Source organism: Anomaloglossus baeobatrachus, chromosome 12 (assembly GCF_048569485.1).
Source record: "Anomaloglossus baeobatrachus isolate aAnoBae1 chromosome 12, aAnoBae1.hap1, whole genome shotgun sequence".
In the NCBI taxonomy this organism is placed as follows: Eukaryota; Metazoa; Chordata; class Amphibia; order Anura; family Aromobatidae; genus Anomaloglossus; species Anomaloglossus baeobatrachus.
The window spans coordinates 129,559,929-129,576,764 of record NC_134364.1 but is presented as its reverse complement, the minus strand read 5'-3'; the positions used below and the strand labels follow the sequence as shown (position 1 = coordinate 129,576,764).

Below are 16,836 nucleotides of genomic sequence, written 5' to 3'. Positions count from 1 at the left end.
GGGAGAACCAGGCATACAGAGGGAGAACAAGACATACAAAGAGTGGCCCAGGCATAGGAGAGGCCCAGAGAGGGAGACCCCAGGTATAGAGAGGGAGACCCCAGGTATAGAGAGGGAGGCCCAGACACATGGGGGCCCAGATATACAGGAGAGGCCCAGACATACAGGGCTGAATGATGAGGACATGTGTGAATGAATGCTGTAATGAGATGTCTACCTCCTCTGCTCTCGCTGTCTGCGGGTTTCACCTGAATTGGCCGATTCATCTAAAACAAAAGAAAAAGATGGTGTTGATATTTCAGAATATATCAAAAATAAAAATATATAATTTAATATTCAGATGGTCCATAAGTGTCAGCTAATGAGGAAAAGGAGGATCAGTGGACGACTGTCACACGGAGTTTTGCACAAGCTTTGTAGACTGTCATGGTGGCATTGGGCTCTGTTCAGATTGCAGATCCTGATCAACACAGGGCCCAGTGGTAGGCTTGGTCAGGGGTTACCATCTTCCCCTTCCTTAGACACAGGGTTTCCCTTCCCTTTCACTGTTCGCTTGGTACTTCACTGTACCTATCGTGATGGAGACTCAGGCCACTCCACCATCAGGAGTATCCATGAGACTAGGCATGGCACAGAACCCCCGAGCTTGAGGGACGAATTAGGAGCACCGGTTCCCCGCTATCCCATAGTCATTGTGACAACGACATGACACACTGTACATTATATATAGTGTGAGAATCATACTGTACATTACATATAGTGCATGAGTGTCACACTGTACATGTACACTACAGTTCAAAAGTTTGAGGTCACTTAGATATTTCCTTATTTTTGAAAGAAAAGCACATTTTTTTTCAATGAAGCAAACATTAAATTAAAAAGAAATCCCCTCTATACATTGTTATGTGGTAAATGACTATTCTAGCTGCAAACGTCTGGTTTTAATGCAATATCTACATAGGTGTATAGAGGCCCATTTCCAACAACCACCACTCCAGTGTTCTAATGGTACATTGTGTTTGCTAACTGTGTTAGAAGGCTAATGGATGTTTAGAAATCCCTTGAAAACACTTGTGCAAGTATGTTAGCACAGCTGAAAACAGTTTTGCTGATTAGAGAAGCTATAAAACTGACCTTCCTTTGAGCTAGTTGAGAATCTGGAGCATTACATTTGTTGGTTCCATTAAACTCTCAAAATGGCCAGAAAAAGAGAACTTTTATGTGAAACTCGACAGTCTATTCTTGTTCTTAGAAATGAAGGATACTCCATGTGAGAAATTGCCAAGAAACTGAAGATTTCCTACATTGGTGTGTACTACTACCTTCAGAGGAGAGCACAAACAGGCTCTAACCAGAGTAGAGAGAAGTGGAGGCCGGGCTGCACAACTGAGCAACAAGACAAGTGCATTACAGTCTCTATGTGAGAAATCCATGCCTCACAGGTCCTCAACTGGCAGCTTCATTACATAGTACCCGCAAAACACCAGTGTCACCGTCTACAGTGAAGAGGCGACTCCAGGATGTCGGCCTTCAGGGCAGAGTGGCAAAGAAAAAGCCATATCTGAGACTGGCTAATAAAAGGTAAAGATTAATATGTGCAAAATAACAGACATTGGACAGAGGAAGATTGGAAAAAGTGTTATGGACAGACGAATCCAAGTGTGAGGTGTTTGGATCACACAGAAGAACATTTGTGAGATGCAGAACAACTGAAAAGATGCTGGAAGAGTGCTTGACGCCATCTGTCAAGCATGGTGGAGGTTATGTGATGGTCTGGGGTTGCTTTGGTGCTGGTAAAGTGGGAGATTTGTAGAAGGTAAAATGGATTTTGAATAAGGAAGGCTATCACTCCATTTTGTAACGCCATGCCATACCCTGTGGACAGCGCTTGATTGAAGCCAATTTCATCCTACAACAGGACAATGACCCAAAACACACCTCCAAATTATGCATGAACTATTTAGGGAAGAAGCCAGCAGCCGGTATCTATCTGTAATGGAGGGGGCCAGTCACCAGATCTCAACCCTATAGAGCTGTTGTGGGAGCAGCTTGACCGTATGGTGCCAAAAAGTGCCCATCAAGACAATCCAACCTGTGGGAGGGGGGAAACATGGGGCCAAATATCTCCAGATTACCTCCGCAAATAACAGCTAGAATGCCAAAGTCTGCAAAGCTGGAATTGTGCAAAGGAGCGATCTGTGCCGAAAGCCAAGTGTGAAGAGGAAATTATTATTTCACGTAAAAATCATTATTTCTAACCTCGTCACTGTCTGCACGAGATTCTCTACTCATTATGCAACTCATCTGATAAAAGTAGGATTTTTCATGGAAAAGACAAAATTGTCTGCGTGATCCCAAACTTTTGAACTGTAGTATATAGTGTATGAGAGTGACGCTGTACATTACATATAGTGTATGAGAGTGACGCTGTACATTACATATAGTGTATGAGAGTGACGCTGTACATTACATATAGTGTATGAGAGTCACGCTGTACATTATATATAGTGTATGAGAGTCACGCTGTACATTATATATAGTGTATGAGAGTGACACTGTACATTATATATAGTGTATGAGAGTCACGCTGTACATTATATATAGTGTATGAGAGTCACGCTGTACATTATATATAGTGTATGAGAGTCACGCTGTACATTATATATAGTATATGAGAGTCACGCTGTACATTATATATAGTGTATGAGAGTCACGCTGTACATTATATATAGTGTATGAGAGTCACGCTGTACATTATATATAGTGTATGAGAGTCACGCTGTACATTAGTGTATGAGAGTGACGCTGTACATTATATAGTGTATGAGAGTCAAGCTGTACATTATATATAGTGTATGAGAGTCACGCTGTACATTATATATAGTGTATGAGAGTCACGCTGTACATTATATATAGTGTATGAGAGTCACGCTGTACATTATATATAGTGTATGAGAGTCACGCTGTACATTATATATAGTATATGAGAGTCACGCTGTACATTATATAGTGTATATGAGAGTCACGCTGTACATTATATATAGTGTATATGAGTCACGCTGTACATTATATATAGTGTATGAGAGTCACGCTGTACATTATATATAGTGTATGAGAGTCACACTGTACATTATATATAGTGTATATGAGTCACGCTGTACATTATATATAGTGTATGAGAGTCACGCTGTACATTATATATAGTGTATGAGAGTCACGCTGTACATTATATATAGTGTATGAGAGTCACGCTGTACATTATATATAGTGTATGAGAGTCACGCTGTACATTATATATAGTGTATATGAGTCACGCTGTACATTATATATAGTGTATGAGAGTCACACTGTACATTATATATAGTGTATATGAGTCACGCTGTACATTATATATAGTGTATGAGAGTCACGCTGTACATTATATATAGTGTATGAGAGTCACGCTGTACATTATATATAGTGTATGAGAGTCACGCTGTACATTATATATAGTGTATGAGAGTCACGCTGTACATTAGTGTATGAGAGTGACGCTGTACATTATATAGTGCATGAGAGTCAAGCTGTACATTATATATAGTGTATGAGAGTCACGCTGTACATTATATATAGTGTATGAGAGTCACGCTGTACATTATATATAGTGTATGAGAGTCACGCTGTACATTATATATAGTGTATGAGAGTCACGCTGTACATTATATATAGTATATGAGAGTCACGCTGTACATTATATATAGTGTATGAGAGTCACGCTGTACATTATATACAGTGTATGAGAGTCACGCTGTACATTATATACAGTGTATGAGAGTCACGCTGTACATTATATATAGTGTATGAGAGTCACGCTGTACATTATATATAGTGTATGAGAGTCACGCTGTACATTATATATAGTGTATGAGAGTCACGCTGTACATTATATATAGTGTATGAGAGTCACGCTGTACATTAGTGTATGAGAGTGACGCTGTACATTATATAGTGTATGAGAGTCAAGCTGTACATTATATATAGTGTATGAGAGTCACGCTGTACATTATATATAGTGTATGAGAGTCACGCTGTACATTATATATAGTGTATGAGAGTCACGCTGTACATTATATATAGTGTATGAGAGTCACGCTGTACATTATATATAGTGTATGACAGTCACGCTGTACATTATATATAGTGTATGAGAGTCACGCTGTACATTATATATAGTGTATCCGAGTCACGCTGTACATTATATATAGTGTATGAGAGTCACGCTGTACATTATATATATAGTGTATGAGAGTCACGCTGTACATTATATATAGTGTATGAGAGTCACGCTGTACATTATATATAGTGTATGAGAGTCACGCTGTACATTATATATAGTATATGAGAGTCACGCTGTACATTATATATAGTGTATGAGAGTCACGCTGTACATTATATATAGTATATGAGAGTCACGCTGTACATTATATATAGTGTATGAGAGTCACGCTGTACATTATATATAGTGTATGAGAGTCACGCTGTACATTATATATAGTGTATGAGAGTCACGCTGTACATTATATATAGTGTATGAGAGTCACGCTGTACATTATATATAGTATATGAGAGTCACGCTGTACATTATATAGTGTATGAGAGTCACGCTGTACATTATATATAGTGTATCTGAGTCACGCTGTACATTATATATAGTGTATGAGAGTCACGCTGTACATTATATATAGTGTATGAGAGTCACGCTGTACATTATATATAGTGTATGAGAGTCACGGAGTCACGCTGTACATTATATACAGTGTATGAGAGTCACGCTGTACATTATATATAGTGTATGAGAGTCACGCTGTACATTATATATAGTGTATGAGAGTCACGCTGTACATTATATATAGTGTATGAGAGTCACGCTGTACATTATATAGTGTATGAGAGTCACGCTGTACATTATATATAGTGTATGAGAGTCACGCTGTACATTATATATAGTGTATGAGAGTCACGCTGTACATTATATACAGTGTATGAGAGTCACGCTGTACATTATATATAGTGTATGAGAGTCACGCTGTACATTATATATAGTGTATGAGAGTCACGCTGTACATTATATATAGTGTATGAGAGTCACGCTGTACATTATATATAGTGTATGAGAGTCACGCTGTACATTATATACAGTGTATGAGAGTCACGCTGTACATTATATATAGTGTATGAGAGTCATGCTGTACATTATATACAGTGTATGAGAGTCACGCTGTACATTATATACAGTGTATGAGAGTCACGCTGTACATTATATATAGTGTATGAGAGTCACGCTGTACATTATATATAGTGTATGAGAGTCACGCTGTACATTATATATAGTGTATGAGAGTCACGCTGTACATTATATATAGTGTATGAGAGTCACGCTGTACATTATATATAGTGTATGAGAGTCACGCTGTACATTATATATAGTGTATGAGAGTCATGCTGTACATTATATACAGTGTATGAGAGTCACACTGTACATTATATATAGTGTATGAGAGTCACACTGTACATTATATATAGTGTATGAGAGTCACACTGTACATTATATATAGTGTATGAGAGTCACGCTGTACATTATATATAGTGTATGAGAGTCACGCTGTACATTATATACAGTGTATGAGAGTCACGCTGTACATTATATATAGTGTATGAGAGTCACGCTGTACATTATATATAGTGTATGAGATGTCAGTATGCTGTAGGGTCAGTATATTACAGATCACTGACTTGCCCTGGTATTACGTGGCATTACATGGTATCTGGGTGTATCAGATATCGCGCAGTGTATACAGTGTCACATGCGATCACAGTATCAGTGTCGGTGTGTGAGGTGTCACGTAGTGTCCGTACCTGGTAAATTAACCTCTCGCACATCTGCCATTTCTGCCTTTGTGTTTAATTAACACTGAGAATAACAGGAAGGTGTCACAGGAGATGTAATTAGAGCATGTACCCCTCCTCCTCCGACGCTCGCTCATCAGTGTTACCAGCGGTTTAGACAGTAATGGCGCTGTGTTCAGTTTACACCATTACACAAGCTGCACAGCGACACTGTATATTGTATCGGATGTGGCAGGGTTGTGTGTTCAGTGGCACAGGTGTGGCAAAGCTGGGTGTGTACAATGGCACAGATGTGGCACGGCTGGGTGTGTACGGTGGCACATACGTGGCAGGGCTGGGTGTGTTTGGTGGCGCAGATGAGGCAGGGCTGGGTGTTCGGTGGTAGAAATGTGGCAGGGTTGTGTGTATGGTGGCATAGATGTGGCAGGGTTGGGTGTCTATGGTGTCACAGATATGGCACCGAAGGGTGTACGATGGCACAGATGTGGCTGGGCTGGGTGTGTACAGTGGTATGGATGTGGCAGGGCTGGGTGTGTACAGTGGCACAGATAGCAGGGTTGTGTGGTACGGTGACACAGATGTAGCAAGGCTGGGTGTATGGTGGCACAAATGTGGCAGGGTTGTGTTTTCAGTGGCACAGATGTGGCAGGGCTGGGTGTGTATGGTGGCACAGGTGTGGCTGGGTTGGGTGTGTTCAGTAGCACAAATATGGCAGGGTTGTGTGTTCGGTTGCACATATGCAGCAGGGTTGTGTCTACGGTGGCACAAATGTGGAACGGCTGGGTGTACAGTCGCAGACATGTGGCAGGGCTAGGTGTACAATGGCACAGATGTGGAAAGGCTGGGTGTGTGCGGTTGTACAGATGTGGCAGGGTTGTATGTTCGGTGGCACAGATATGGTAGGACTGGGTGACTATGGTGGCACAGATGTGGTAGAGCTGGGTGTTCGGTTGTATAGATGTGGCAAGTTTGGGTGTGTTTGGTGGCACAGATGTGGCAGGGTTGTGTGTTCAGTGGTACAGATGTGGCAGGGCTGGGTGTGTTCGGTGGCACAGATATGGCAGGACTGGGTGATCGGTGGTACATATGTCGCAGGGTTGTATGTTTGGTGGCACAGATGTGGCAGTGTTGTGTTCGGTGGTACAGATTTGACAGGGCTTGGTGTTCGGTGGTACAGATTTGGCAGGGCTGGGTGTTCGGTGGCACAGATGTGAAAGAGCTGGGTGGGTTCGGTGGCACAGATATGGCAGGGAAGGTGTGTTTGTCTGGCACAGATGTGGCAGGGTTGTGTGTTTGGTGGCACAGATGTGGAAGGGCTGGCTGTGTTTGGTGGTACAGATGTGGCATGGTGGGTGTTCGGTGGTACAGATGTGGCAGAGCTGGGTGTGTATGGTGGCACAGATATGGCAGGGCTGGGTGTGTTTGGTGGCACAGATGTGGCAGGGTAGGTGTGTTCGGTGGCACTGATGTGGCAGGGTTGTGTGTTTGGTGGCACAGATGTGGAAGGGCTGGCTGTGTTTGGTGGTACAGATGTGGCATGGTGGGTGTTCGGTGGTACAGATGTGGCAGAGCTGGGTGTGTATGGTGGCACAGATATGGCAGGGCTGGGTGTGTTTGGTGGCACAGATGTGGCAGGGTAGGTGTGTTCGGTGGCACTGATGTGGCAGGGTTGTGTGTTTGGTGGCACAGATGTGGAAGGGCTGGCTGTGTTTGGTGGTACAGATGTGGCATGGTAGGTGTTCGGTGGTATAGATGTGGCAGAGCTGGGTGTTCGGTGGTACAGATGTGGCAGTGCTGGGTGTGTTTGGTGGTACAGATGTGGCAGGGTTGTGTGTTCAGTGGTACAGATTTGGCAGGGTTGTGTGTTTGGTGGTACAGATTTGGCAGGGCTGGGTGTTTGGTGGTACAGATGTGACAGGGCTGGGTGGGTTCGGTGGTACAGATATTGCAGGACTGGGTGTGTACGGTGGCACAGATGTGGCAGGGCTGGCTGTTCAATGGTTCAGATGTAGCAGGGCTCGGTGTGTTCGTTGGCACAGATGTGGCAGGGCTGGGTGTTCAGTGGTAGAGATGTGTCAGGGTTGTGTGTACAGTGGCACAGATGTGGCAGAGCTGGGTGTCTATGGTGTCACAGATATGCCTCCGAAGGGTGTACGATCACACAGATGTGGCAGGGCTGGGTGTGTACGGTGGCACTGATGTGGAAGGACTGGATGTGTACAGTGGTACAGATGTGGCAAGGCTGTTTGTGTACGGTGGCACAGATGTGGCAGGGCTGGGAGTGTTCAGTAGCACAAATGTGGCAGGGTTGTGTCTACGGTGGCACAAATGTGGATCGGCTGGGTGTACAGTCACAGACATGTGGCAGGGCTGGGTGGGTGGCACAGATGTGGCGGGGTTGTGTATGGTTGCACAGGTGTGGCAGGATTGTGTCTATGGTGGCACATATGTGGCAGGGTTGTGTGTATGGTGTTACAGATGTGGCAGGGCTGGGTGTGTTCGGTGGCACAGATGTGGCAGGGCTGGGTGACTATGGTGGCACAGATGTGGTAGGGCTGGGTGGTTGGTTGTACAGATGTGGCAAGGTTGGGTATGTTTGGTGGCACAGATGTAGCAGGGCTGGGTGTTCGGTGGTACAGATGTGGGAGGGCTAGGTGTGTTCTGTGGCACAGATGTGGAAGGGCTGGGTGTTCGGTGGTACAGATGCGGCAGGGCTAAGTGTGTTCGGTGGCACAGATGTGGCAGGGCTGGGTATTCGGTGGCAGGGATGTGGCAGGACTGGGTGATCGGTGGTACAGATGTGGCAGGGTTATATTTTTGGTGGCACAGATGCGGCAGGGTTGTGTGTTCAGTGGTACAGATGCGGCAGGGTTGTGTGTTCAGTGGCACAGATGCGGCAGGGTTGTGTGTTCAGTGGCACAGATGCGGCAGGGTTGTGTGTTCAGTGGCACAGATGTGGCAGGGCTGGGTGATCGGTGATACAGATATGGCAGGGTTGTATGTTTAGTGGCAGATGTGGCAGTGTTGTGTGTTCGGTGGTTCAGATTTGGCAGGGCTGGGTGTTCGGTGGCACAGATGTGAAAGGGCTGGGTGGGTTCGGTGGCACAGATATGGCAGGGCTGGGTGTGTACGGTGGCAAACATAAGGCAGGGCTGGGTGTGTTTGGTGGCACAGATGTGGCAGGGTTGTGTGTTCGGTGGCACAGATGTGGAAGGGCTGGTGTTTGGTGGTACAGATTTGGCATAGTGGGTGTTTGGTGGTACAGATGTGGCAAGACTGGGTGTGTACAGTGGCACAGATGTGGCAGTGCTGAGTGTTCAGTGGCAGAGATGTGGCAGGACTGGGTGATCGGTGGTACAGATGCAGCAGGGTTGTGTGTTCGGTGGCACAGATGCGGCAAGGCTGGGTTTGTTCGGTGGTACAGATGTGGCAGGGCTGGGTGTGTTCGGTGGTGCAGATGTGGCAGGGCTGGGTGTGTTCGGTGGTACAGATGTGGCAGGGCTGGGTGTGTTCGGTGGTACAGATGTGGCAGGGCTGGGTGTTCGGTGGCAGAGATGTGGCAGGGTTGATGTCTGAGGGGGTACAGGTTTATGGTCGATGTAGGACCTGTAGGGGGTGCACAGATGAATAGGCTGGTACGTCTCCACAGCAGTCAGGGGGTTAATCGGTGGTCCTAAGGCTGAGAGAAAACTTGTTGCCATGGTAGCTGGTTCTCTATCTATTCAGCGCTGTTGCTAGGTGACTGTTGTTACCCCCAGCAATGGGTGCCGTGCTGAAGATTTGACATGACAATGGCGGCCGTGGGCTGAGGGGGATGTGGGTGAGGGAACGTGTAAACATCTGGATCCCTTATTCTTCATCCTCGATTTCCAGTCTGATCCCCTGAAACCTTCGGGGATGGTCCAGGAACATCATTCATACGGAGCCAGATGCTCAGTAACTATGGAAACCAAGGATCACGCTCCCTAGCAACCACCCACTCACTCCAATTTATCCTTACGGTTGCTGGGTAACCACAGTGACATCATCACTTCTCCATGTAAACAATGGAAGGAGGGGGATGGAGCCAGGAGGGGACGGAGGGAACGTTGGGGGAGGATATAATAACCGGTACAACATATAACACGACGCCGCACGTCTGCAGCGGATGATCACGGATGGCGCCATGTGGTGCCACCACCTAACTCCCCATCACCTGCAGCGCTGCCTACAAGGGGTCAGCACACATTGTGCCCCACCGCTGAATAAAAGGGGTCTGTGAGTCCGTGGCTTACTGTGATTGGTTGCAGGTTACCCCTTGTGCCCGGGCACCACATATTGTCAGATGGTGACGCTGTGACGTCCCCCCAATAAGGCCAGCAGGCCTGACCCCCCTCCTCACACCATGGGGTGCAGGCTGATTATACAGCACCGCCATGAGGGAAGCCATCAGTCATGTGACATCGGCTGGGTGGCCGCACTCCAGGGACCCTCACTAGGAGCCTCAGAGGACACTGCATGGGGGCATTAGCGAGGCCCGGAGATCAGAAGCCAGCTGTGTGCCGATCCCTCCTCTAATCTCCCACACAAAATCTCTGAGCCCCCGCTAATCCCAGGATTATCCAATCAAGACCTAATCCCCCACATCCCAGCATGCTGTGTGCGTTCAGGGATTACCAGACCCTGACCCAAAGCCCAGCAGATAATGCGCAAAAGTGGAGTGAGTCGTCCACAAACCGCTTACATCAGCAGCAGCGTGAGGTCAGCGGCCGTGACATCATCACCACAAGCAGCAGCATGAGGTCAGCGGCCGTGACATCATCACCACAAGCAGCAGCGTGAGGTCAGCTGCGGTGACATCATCACCACAAGCAGCAGCGTGAGGTCAGCGGCGGTGACATCATCACCACAAGCAGCAGCGTGAGGTCAGCGGCCGTGACATCATCACCACAAGCAGCAGCATGAGGTCAGCGGCCGTGACATCATCACCACAAGCAGCAGCGTGAGGTCAGCTGCGGTGACATCATCACCACAAGCAGCAGCGTGAGGTCAGCGGCGGTGACATCATCACCACAAGCAGCAGCGTGAGGTCAGCGGCCGTGACATCATCACCACAAGCAGCAGCGTGAGGTCAGCGGCCGTGACATCATCACCACAAGCAGCAGCATGAGGTCAGCGGCCGTGACATCATCACCACAAGCAGCAGCGTGAGGTCAGCTGCGGTGACATCATCACCACAAGCAGCAGCGTGAGGTCAGCGGCCGTGACATCATCACCACAAGCAGCAGCGTGAGGTCAGCTGCGGTGACATCATCACCACAAGCAGCAGCGTGAGGTCAGCGGCCGTGACATCATCACCAAAAGCAGCAGCGTGAGGTCAGCAGCCGTGACATCATCACCACAAGCAGCTGCGTGAGGTCAGCTGCGGTGACATCATCACCACAAGCAGCAGCATGAGGTCAGCTGCGGTGACATCATCACCACAAGCAGCAGCGTGAGGTCAGCGGCCATGACATCATCACCACAAGCAACAGCGTGAGGTCAGCGGCGGTGACATCATCACCACAAGCAGCAGCGTGAGGTCAGCGGCCGTGACATCATCACCACAAGCAGCAGCGTGAGGTCAGCAGCCGTGACATCATCACCACAAGCAGCAGAGTGAGGTCAGCGGCCGTGACATTATCACCACAAGCTGCAGCAGGAAGTCAGCAGCCGTGACATCATCACCCCAAGCAGCAGCGTGAGGTCAGCGGCCGTGACATCATCATCACAAGCTGCAGCAGGAAGTCAGCAACCGTGACATCATCACCACAAGCAGCAGCGTGAGGTCAGCGGCCGTGACATCATCATCACAAGCAGCAGCGTGAGGTCAGCGGCCGTGACATCATCATCACAAGCAGCAGCGTGAGGTCAGCAGCCGTGACATCATCATCACAAGCAGCAGCGTGAGATCAGCAGCCGTGACATCATCACCACAAGCATAAGCGTGAGGTCAGCGGCCATGACATCATCACCACAAGCAGCAGCGTGAGGTCAGCAGCCGTGACATCATCACCACAAGCAGCTGCGTGAGGTCAGCGGCCGTGACATCATCACCACAAGCAGCAGCGTGAGGTCAGCAGCCGTGACATCATCACCACAAGCAGCAGTGGGAGGTCAGCGGCCGTGACATCATCACCACAAGCAGCAGCGTGAGGTCAGCGGCGGTGACATCATCACCACAAGCAGCAGCGTGAGGTCAGCGGCCGTGACATCATCACCACAAGCAGCAGCGTGAGGTCAGCGGCCGTGACATCATCGCCACAAGCTGCAGCAGGAAGTCCGCAACCGTGACATCATCATCACAAGCAGCAGCGAGAGGTCAGCGGCCGTGACATAATCACCACAAGCAGCAGCGTGAGGTCAGCGGCCGTGACATCATCGCCACAAGCTGCAGCAGGAAGTCAGCAACCGTGACATCATCATCACAAGCAGCAGCGTGAGGTCAGCGGCCGTGACATCATCATCACAAGCTGCAGCAGGAAGTCAGCAACAGTGACATCATCACCACAAGCAGCAGCGTGAGATCAGCGGCCGTGACATCATCATCACAAGCAGCAGCGTGAGGTCAGCGGCCGTGACATCATCATCACAAGCAGCAGCGTGAGATCAGCAGCCGTGACATCATAACCACAAGCAGCAGCGTGAGGTCAGCGGCCGTGACATCATCACCACAAGCAGCAGCGTGAGGTCAGCGGCCGTGACATCATCACCACAAGCAGCAGCATGAGGTCAGCGGCCGTGACATCATCACCACAAGCAGCAGCGTGAGGTCAGCGGCAGTGACATCATCACCACAAGCAGCAGCGTGAGGTCAGCGGCCGTGACATCATCACCACAAGCAGCAGCGTGAGGTCAGCGGCCGTGACATCATCATAAGAAGCAACATGAGGTCAGCGGCCGTGACATCATCATCACAAGCAGCAGCATGAGGTCAGCGGCCATGACATCATCGTCACAAGCAGCAGCATGAGGTCAGCGGCCGTGACATCATCACCACAAGCAGCAGCGTGAGGTCAGCGGCCGTGACATCACCACAAGCAGCAGCGTGAGGTCAGCGGCCGTGACATTATCACCACAAGCTGCAGCAGGAAGTCAGCAGCCGTAACATCATCACCCCAAGCAGCAGCGTGAGGTCAGCGGCCGTGACATCATCATCACAAGCTGCAGCAGGAAGTCAGCAACAGTGACATCATCACCACAAGCAGCAGCGTGAGATCAGCGGCCGTGACATCATCATCACAAGCAGCAGCGTGAGGTCAGCGGCCGTGACATCATCATCACAAGCAGCAGCGTGAGATCAGCAGCCGTGACATCATCACCACAAGCAGCAGTGTGAGGTCAGCAGCCGTGACATCATCACCACAAGCAGCAGTGGGAGGTCAGCGGCCGTGACATCATCATCACAAGCAGCAGCGTGAGGTCAGTGGCTGTGACATCATCATCACAAGCAGCAGCGTGAGGTCAGTGGCTGTGACATCATCACCACAAGCAGCAGCGTGAGGTCAGCGGCCGTGACATCATCATCACAAGCAGCAGCGTGAGGTCAGTGGCTGTGGCCTCATTAGGACGCTCCGATCTGGGTCTCCTAACCTCATCGTCCACAGAGCTGACACTTGAGTTTTCCTGGAGCTTCTAGGCGAATCCTGGGAGTTATATTCTCGTCCATCGGAGCAGCAGGTTGCTTAGCAACTGATTGTGCCGCGCCGCCAATCACAGGGTGAAATAGAATACAGCATTTACAGCACATAATGTCCCGGAGAAAAATAAAGATTTCGGTTAATCCGGCACTGATGTGACCGCAAATACCTCACTATAAGAGCTGGCGAGAAGATGTGACACCCAGGGTATAATCAATGGTGAGCGAGGCAGGACCCCCACCCCACAGGTGAGCGACGCAAGACCCCCACCCCACAGGTGAGCGACGCAGGACCCCACCCCACAGGTGAGCAATGCACGACCCCCACCCCACAGGTGAGCAACCCAGGACCCCCACCCCACAGGTGAGCAACCCAGGATCCCCACCCAACAGGTGAGCAACGCAAGACCCCCACCCCACAGGTGAGCAATGCACGACCCCCACCCCACAGGTGAGCAACCCAGGACTCCCACCCCAGAGGTGAGCAACCCAGAACCCCCACCCCACAGGTGAGCGACGCAGGACCCCACCCCACAGGTGAGCAACCCAGGATCCCCACCCAACAGGTGAGCAACGCAAGACCCCCACCCCACAGGTGAGCAATGCACGACCCCCACCCCACAGGTGAGCAACCCAGGACCCCCACCCCAGAGGTGAGCAACCCAGAACCCCCACCCCACAGGTGAGCAACCCAGGACCCCCACCCCACAGGTGAGCAACCCAGGACCCCCACCCCACAGGTGAGCAACCCAGGACCCCCACCCCACAGGTGAGCAACCCAGGACCCCCACCCCACAGGTAAGCAACCCAGGACCCCCACCCCACAGGTGAGCAACCCAGGACCCCCACCCCACAGGTGAACAACCCAGGACCCCCAACCCACAGGTGAGAAACCAAGGACCCCCACCCCACAGGTGAGCAACTAAGGACCCCCACCCCACAGGTGAGGAACGCAGGAACCCACCCCACAGATGAGCAACCCAGGACCCCCACCACAAAGGTAAGCAACCCAGGACCCCACCCCACAGGTGAGCGACACAAGACCCCCACCGCACAGGTCAGCGACGCAGGACCCCCACCCCACAGGTGAGCAACCCCCCCCCACCCCACAGGTAAGCAACCCAGAAAACCCACCCCACAGATGAGCAACCCAGGACCCCCACCCCACAGGTGAGCGACGCAGTACCCCCACCCCACAGGTGAGCAACGCAGGACCCCCACTCCACAAGTGAGCGACGCAGGCCCCCCGCCCCACAGGTGAGCGACGCAGAACCCCACCCCACAGGTGAGCGACGCAGAACCCCACCCCACAGGTGAGCGACGCAGAACCCCACCCCACAGGTGAGCGACGCAGGACCCCAACCCCACAGGAGAGCGACGCAGGACCCCCACCCCACAGGTAAGCAATGCACGACCCCCACCCCACAGATGAGCGATCCAGGACCCCCACCCCACAGATGAGCAATGCTGGACCCCCACCCCACAGGTGAGCGATGCTGGACCCGCACCCCACAGGTGAGCGATGCAGGACCCCTACCCCACAGGTGAGCGACACAGGACCCCCACCCCACAGGAGAGCGACGCAGGACCCCCACCCCACAGGTGAGCAATGCACGACCCCCACCCCACAGATGAGCGATCCAGGACCCCCACCCCACAGATGAGAGATGCTGGACCCGCACCCCACAGGTGAGCGATGCAGGACCCCTACCCCACAGATGAGCAACCCCGGACCCCACCTCACCCCACAGGTAAGCAACGCAGAACCCGCCCCCCACAGGTAAGCAACGCAGGATCCCCACCCCACAGTTGAGTGACGCAGGATCCCCACCCCACAGGAGTGACGCAGGACCCCCACCCCACAGGTGAGCGACGCAGGACCCCCACCCCACAGGTGAGCAACGCAGAACCCCACAGGTCAGCGATGCAGAACCCCACCCCACAGGTGAGCGACGCAGAACCCCACCCCACAGGTGAGCGACACAGAACCCCACCCCACAGGTGAGCGACGCAGAACCCCACCCCACAGGTGAGCGACGCAGAATCCCACCCCACAGGTGAGCGACGCAGGACCCTCACCCCACAGGAGAGCGACGCAGGACCCCCACCCCACAGGTGAGCGATGCTGGACCCCCACCCCACAGATGAGCGATCCAGGACCCCCACCCCACAGATGAGCAATGCTGGACCCCCACCCCACAGGTGAGCGATGCTGGACCCCCACCCCACAGGTTAGCGACCCCAGACCCCACCCCACAGGTAAGCAACGCAGAACCCGCGCCCCCCACAGGTAAGCAACGCAGGATCCCCACCCCACAGTTGAGTGACGCAGGATCCCCACCCCACAGGAGAGTGACGCAGGATCCCCACCCCACAGGAGAGTGACACAGGACCCCCACCCCACAGGTGAGCAACGCAAGATCCCCACCCCAAAAGGTGAGCAACGCAGAACCCCACCCCACAGGTGAGCAACTCAGGACCCCCACCCCACAGGTGAGCAACGCAGAACCCCACCCCACAGGTGAGTGACGCAGAACCCCACCCCACAGGTGAGCAACGCAGAACCCCACCCCACAGGTGAGCAACGCAGAACCCCACCCCACAGGTGAGCAACGCAGAACCCCACCCCACAGGTGAGTGACGCAGAACCCCACCCCACAGGTGAGCGACACAGGACCCCCACCCCACAGGTGAGCGACACAGGACTCCCACCCCACAGGTGAGCGACACAGGACCCCCACCCCACAGGTGAGCAATGCACGACCCCCACCCCACAGATGAGCGATCCAGGACCCCCACCCCACAGATGAGCGATCCAGGACCCCCATCCCACAGGTGAGCGATGCAGGACCTCCACCCCACAGGTGAGCGACGCAGGACACCCACCACACAGGTGAGCAACGCAGGACACACACCCCACAGGTGGGAAACACAGGACCCCCTACCCCACAGGTAAGCAACGCAGGATCTCCACCCCACAGGAGAGTGACACAGAACCCGAACTCCACAGGTGAGCAACGCAGGATCCCCTCCCCAAAAGGTGAGCAACGCAGAACCCCCACCCCACAGGTGTGTGACGCAGGACTCCCAACCCACAGGTGAGTGACGCAGGACACCCACCCCACAGGTGAGCGACGCAGGACCCCCACCCCACAGGTGAGCAACGCAGGACCCCACCCCACAGGTGAGCAACGCAGGACCCCACCCCACAGGTGAGCAACGCAGGACCCCACCCCACAGGTGAGCAACGCACGACCCCCACCCCACAAATGAGCAACGCAGGACCCCCACCC

General features: G+C 51.7%; 1 protein-coding gene across 6 annotated transcripts in view; it reads right to left on the bottom strand.

Moving 5' to 3' along the window:
- The window catches only part of CELF3 (CUGBP Elav-like family member 3), a 93,752-nt gene that overhangs the window by 22,884 nt on the left and 54,032 nt on the right, over window positions 1-16,836 (bottom strand). For all 6 annotated transcript variants that reach the window (XM_075330112.1, XM_075330114.1, XM_075330117.1 and 3 more), the window contains exon 3: window positions 218-266. In XM_075330112.1, the coding sequence (XP_075186227.1) occupies window positions 218-266 (49 nt within the window). The remainder of the gene's footprint in view (window positions 1-217; window positions 267-16,836) is intronic.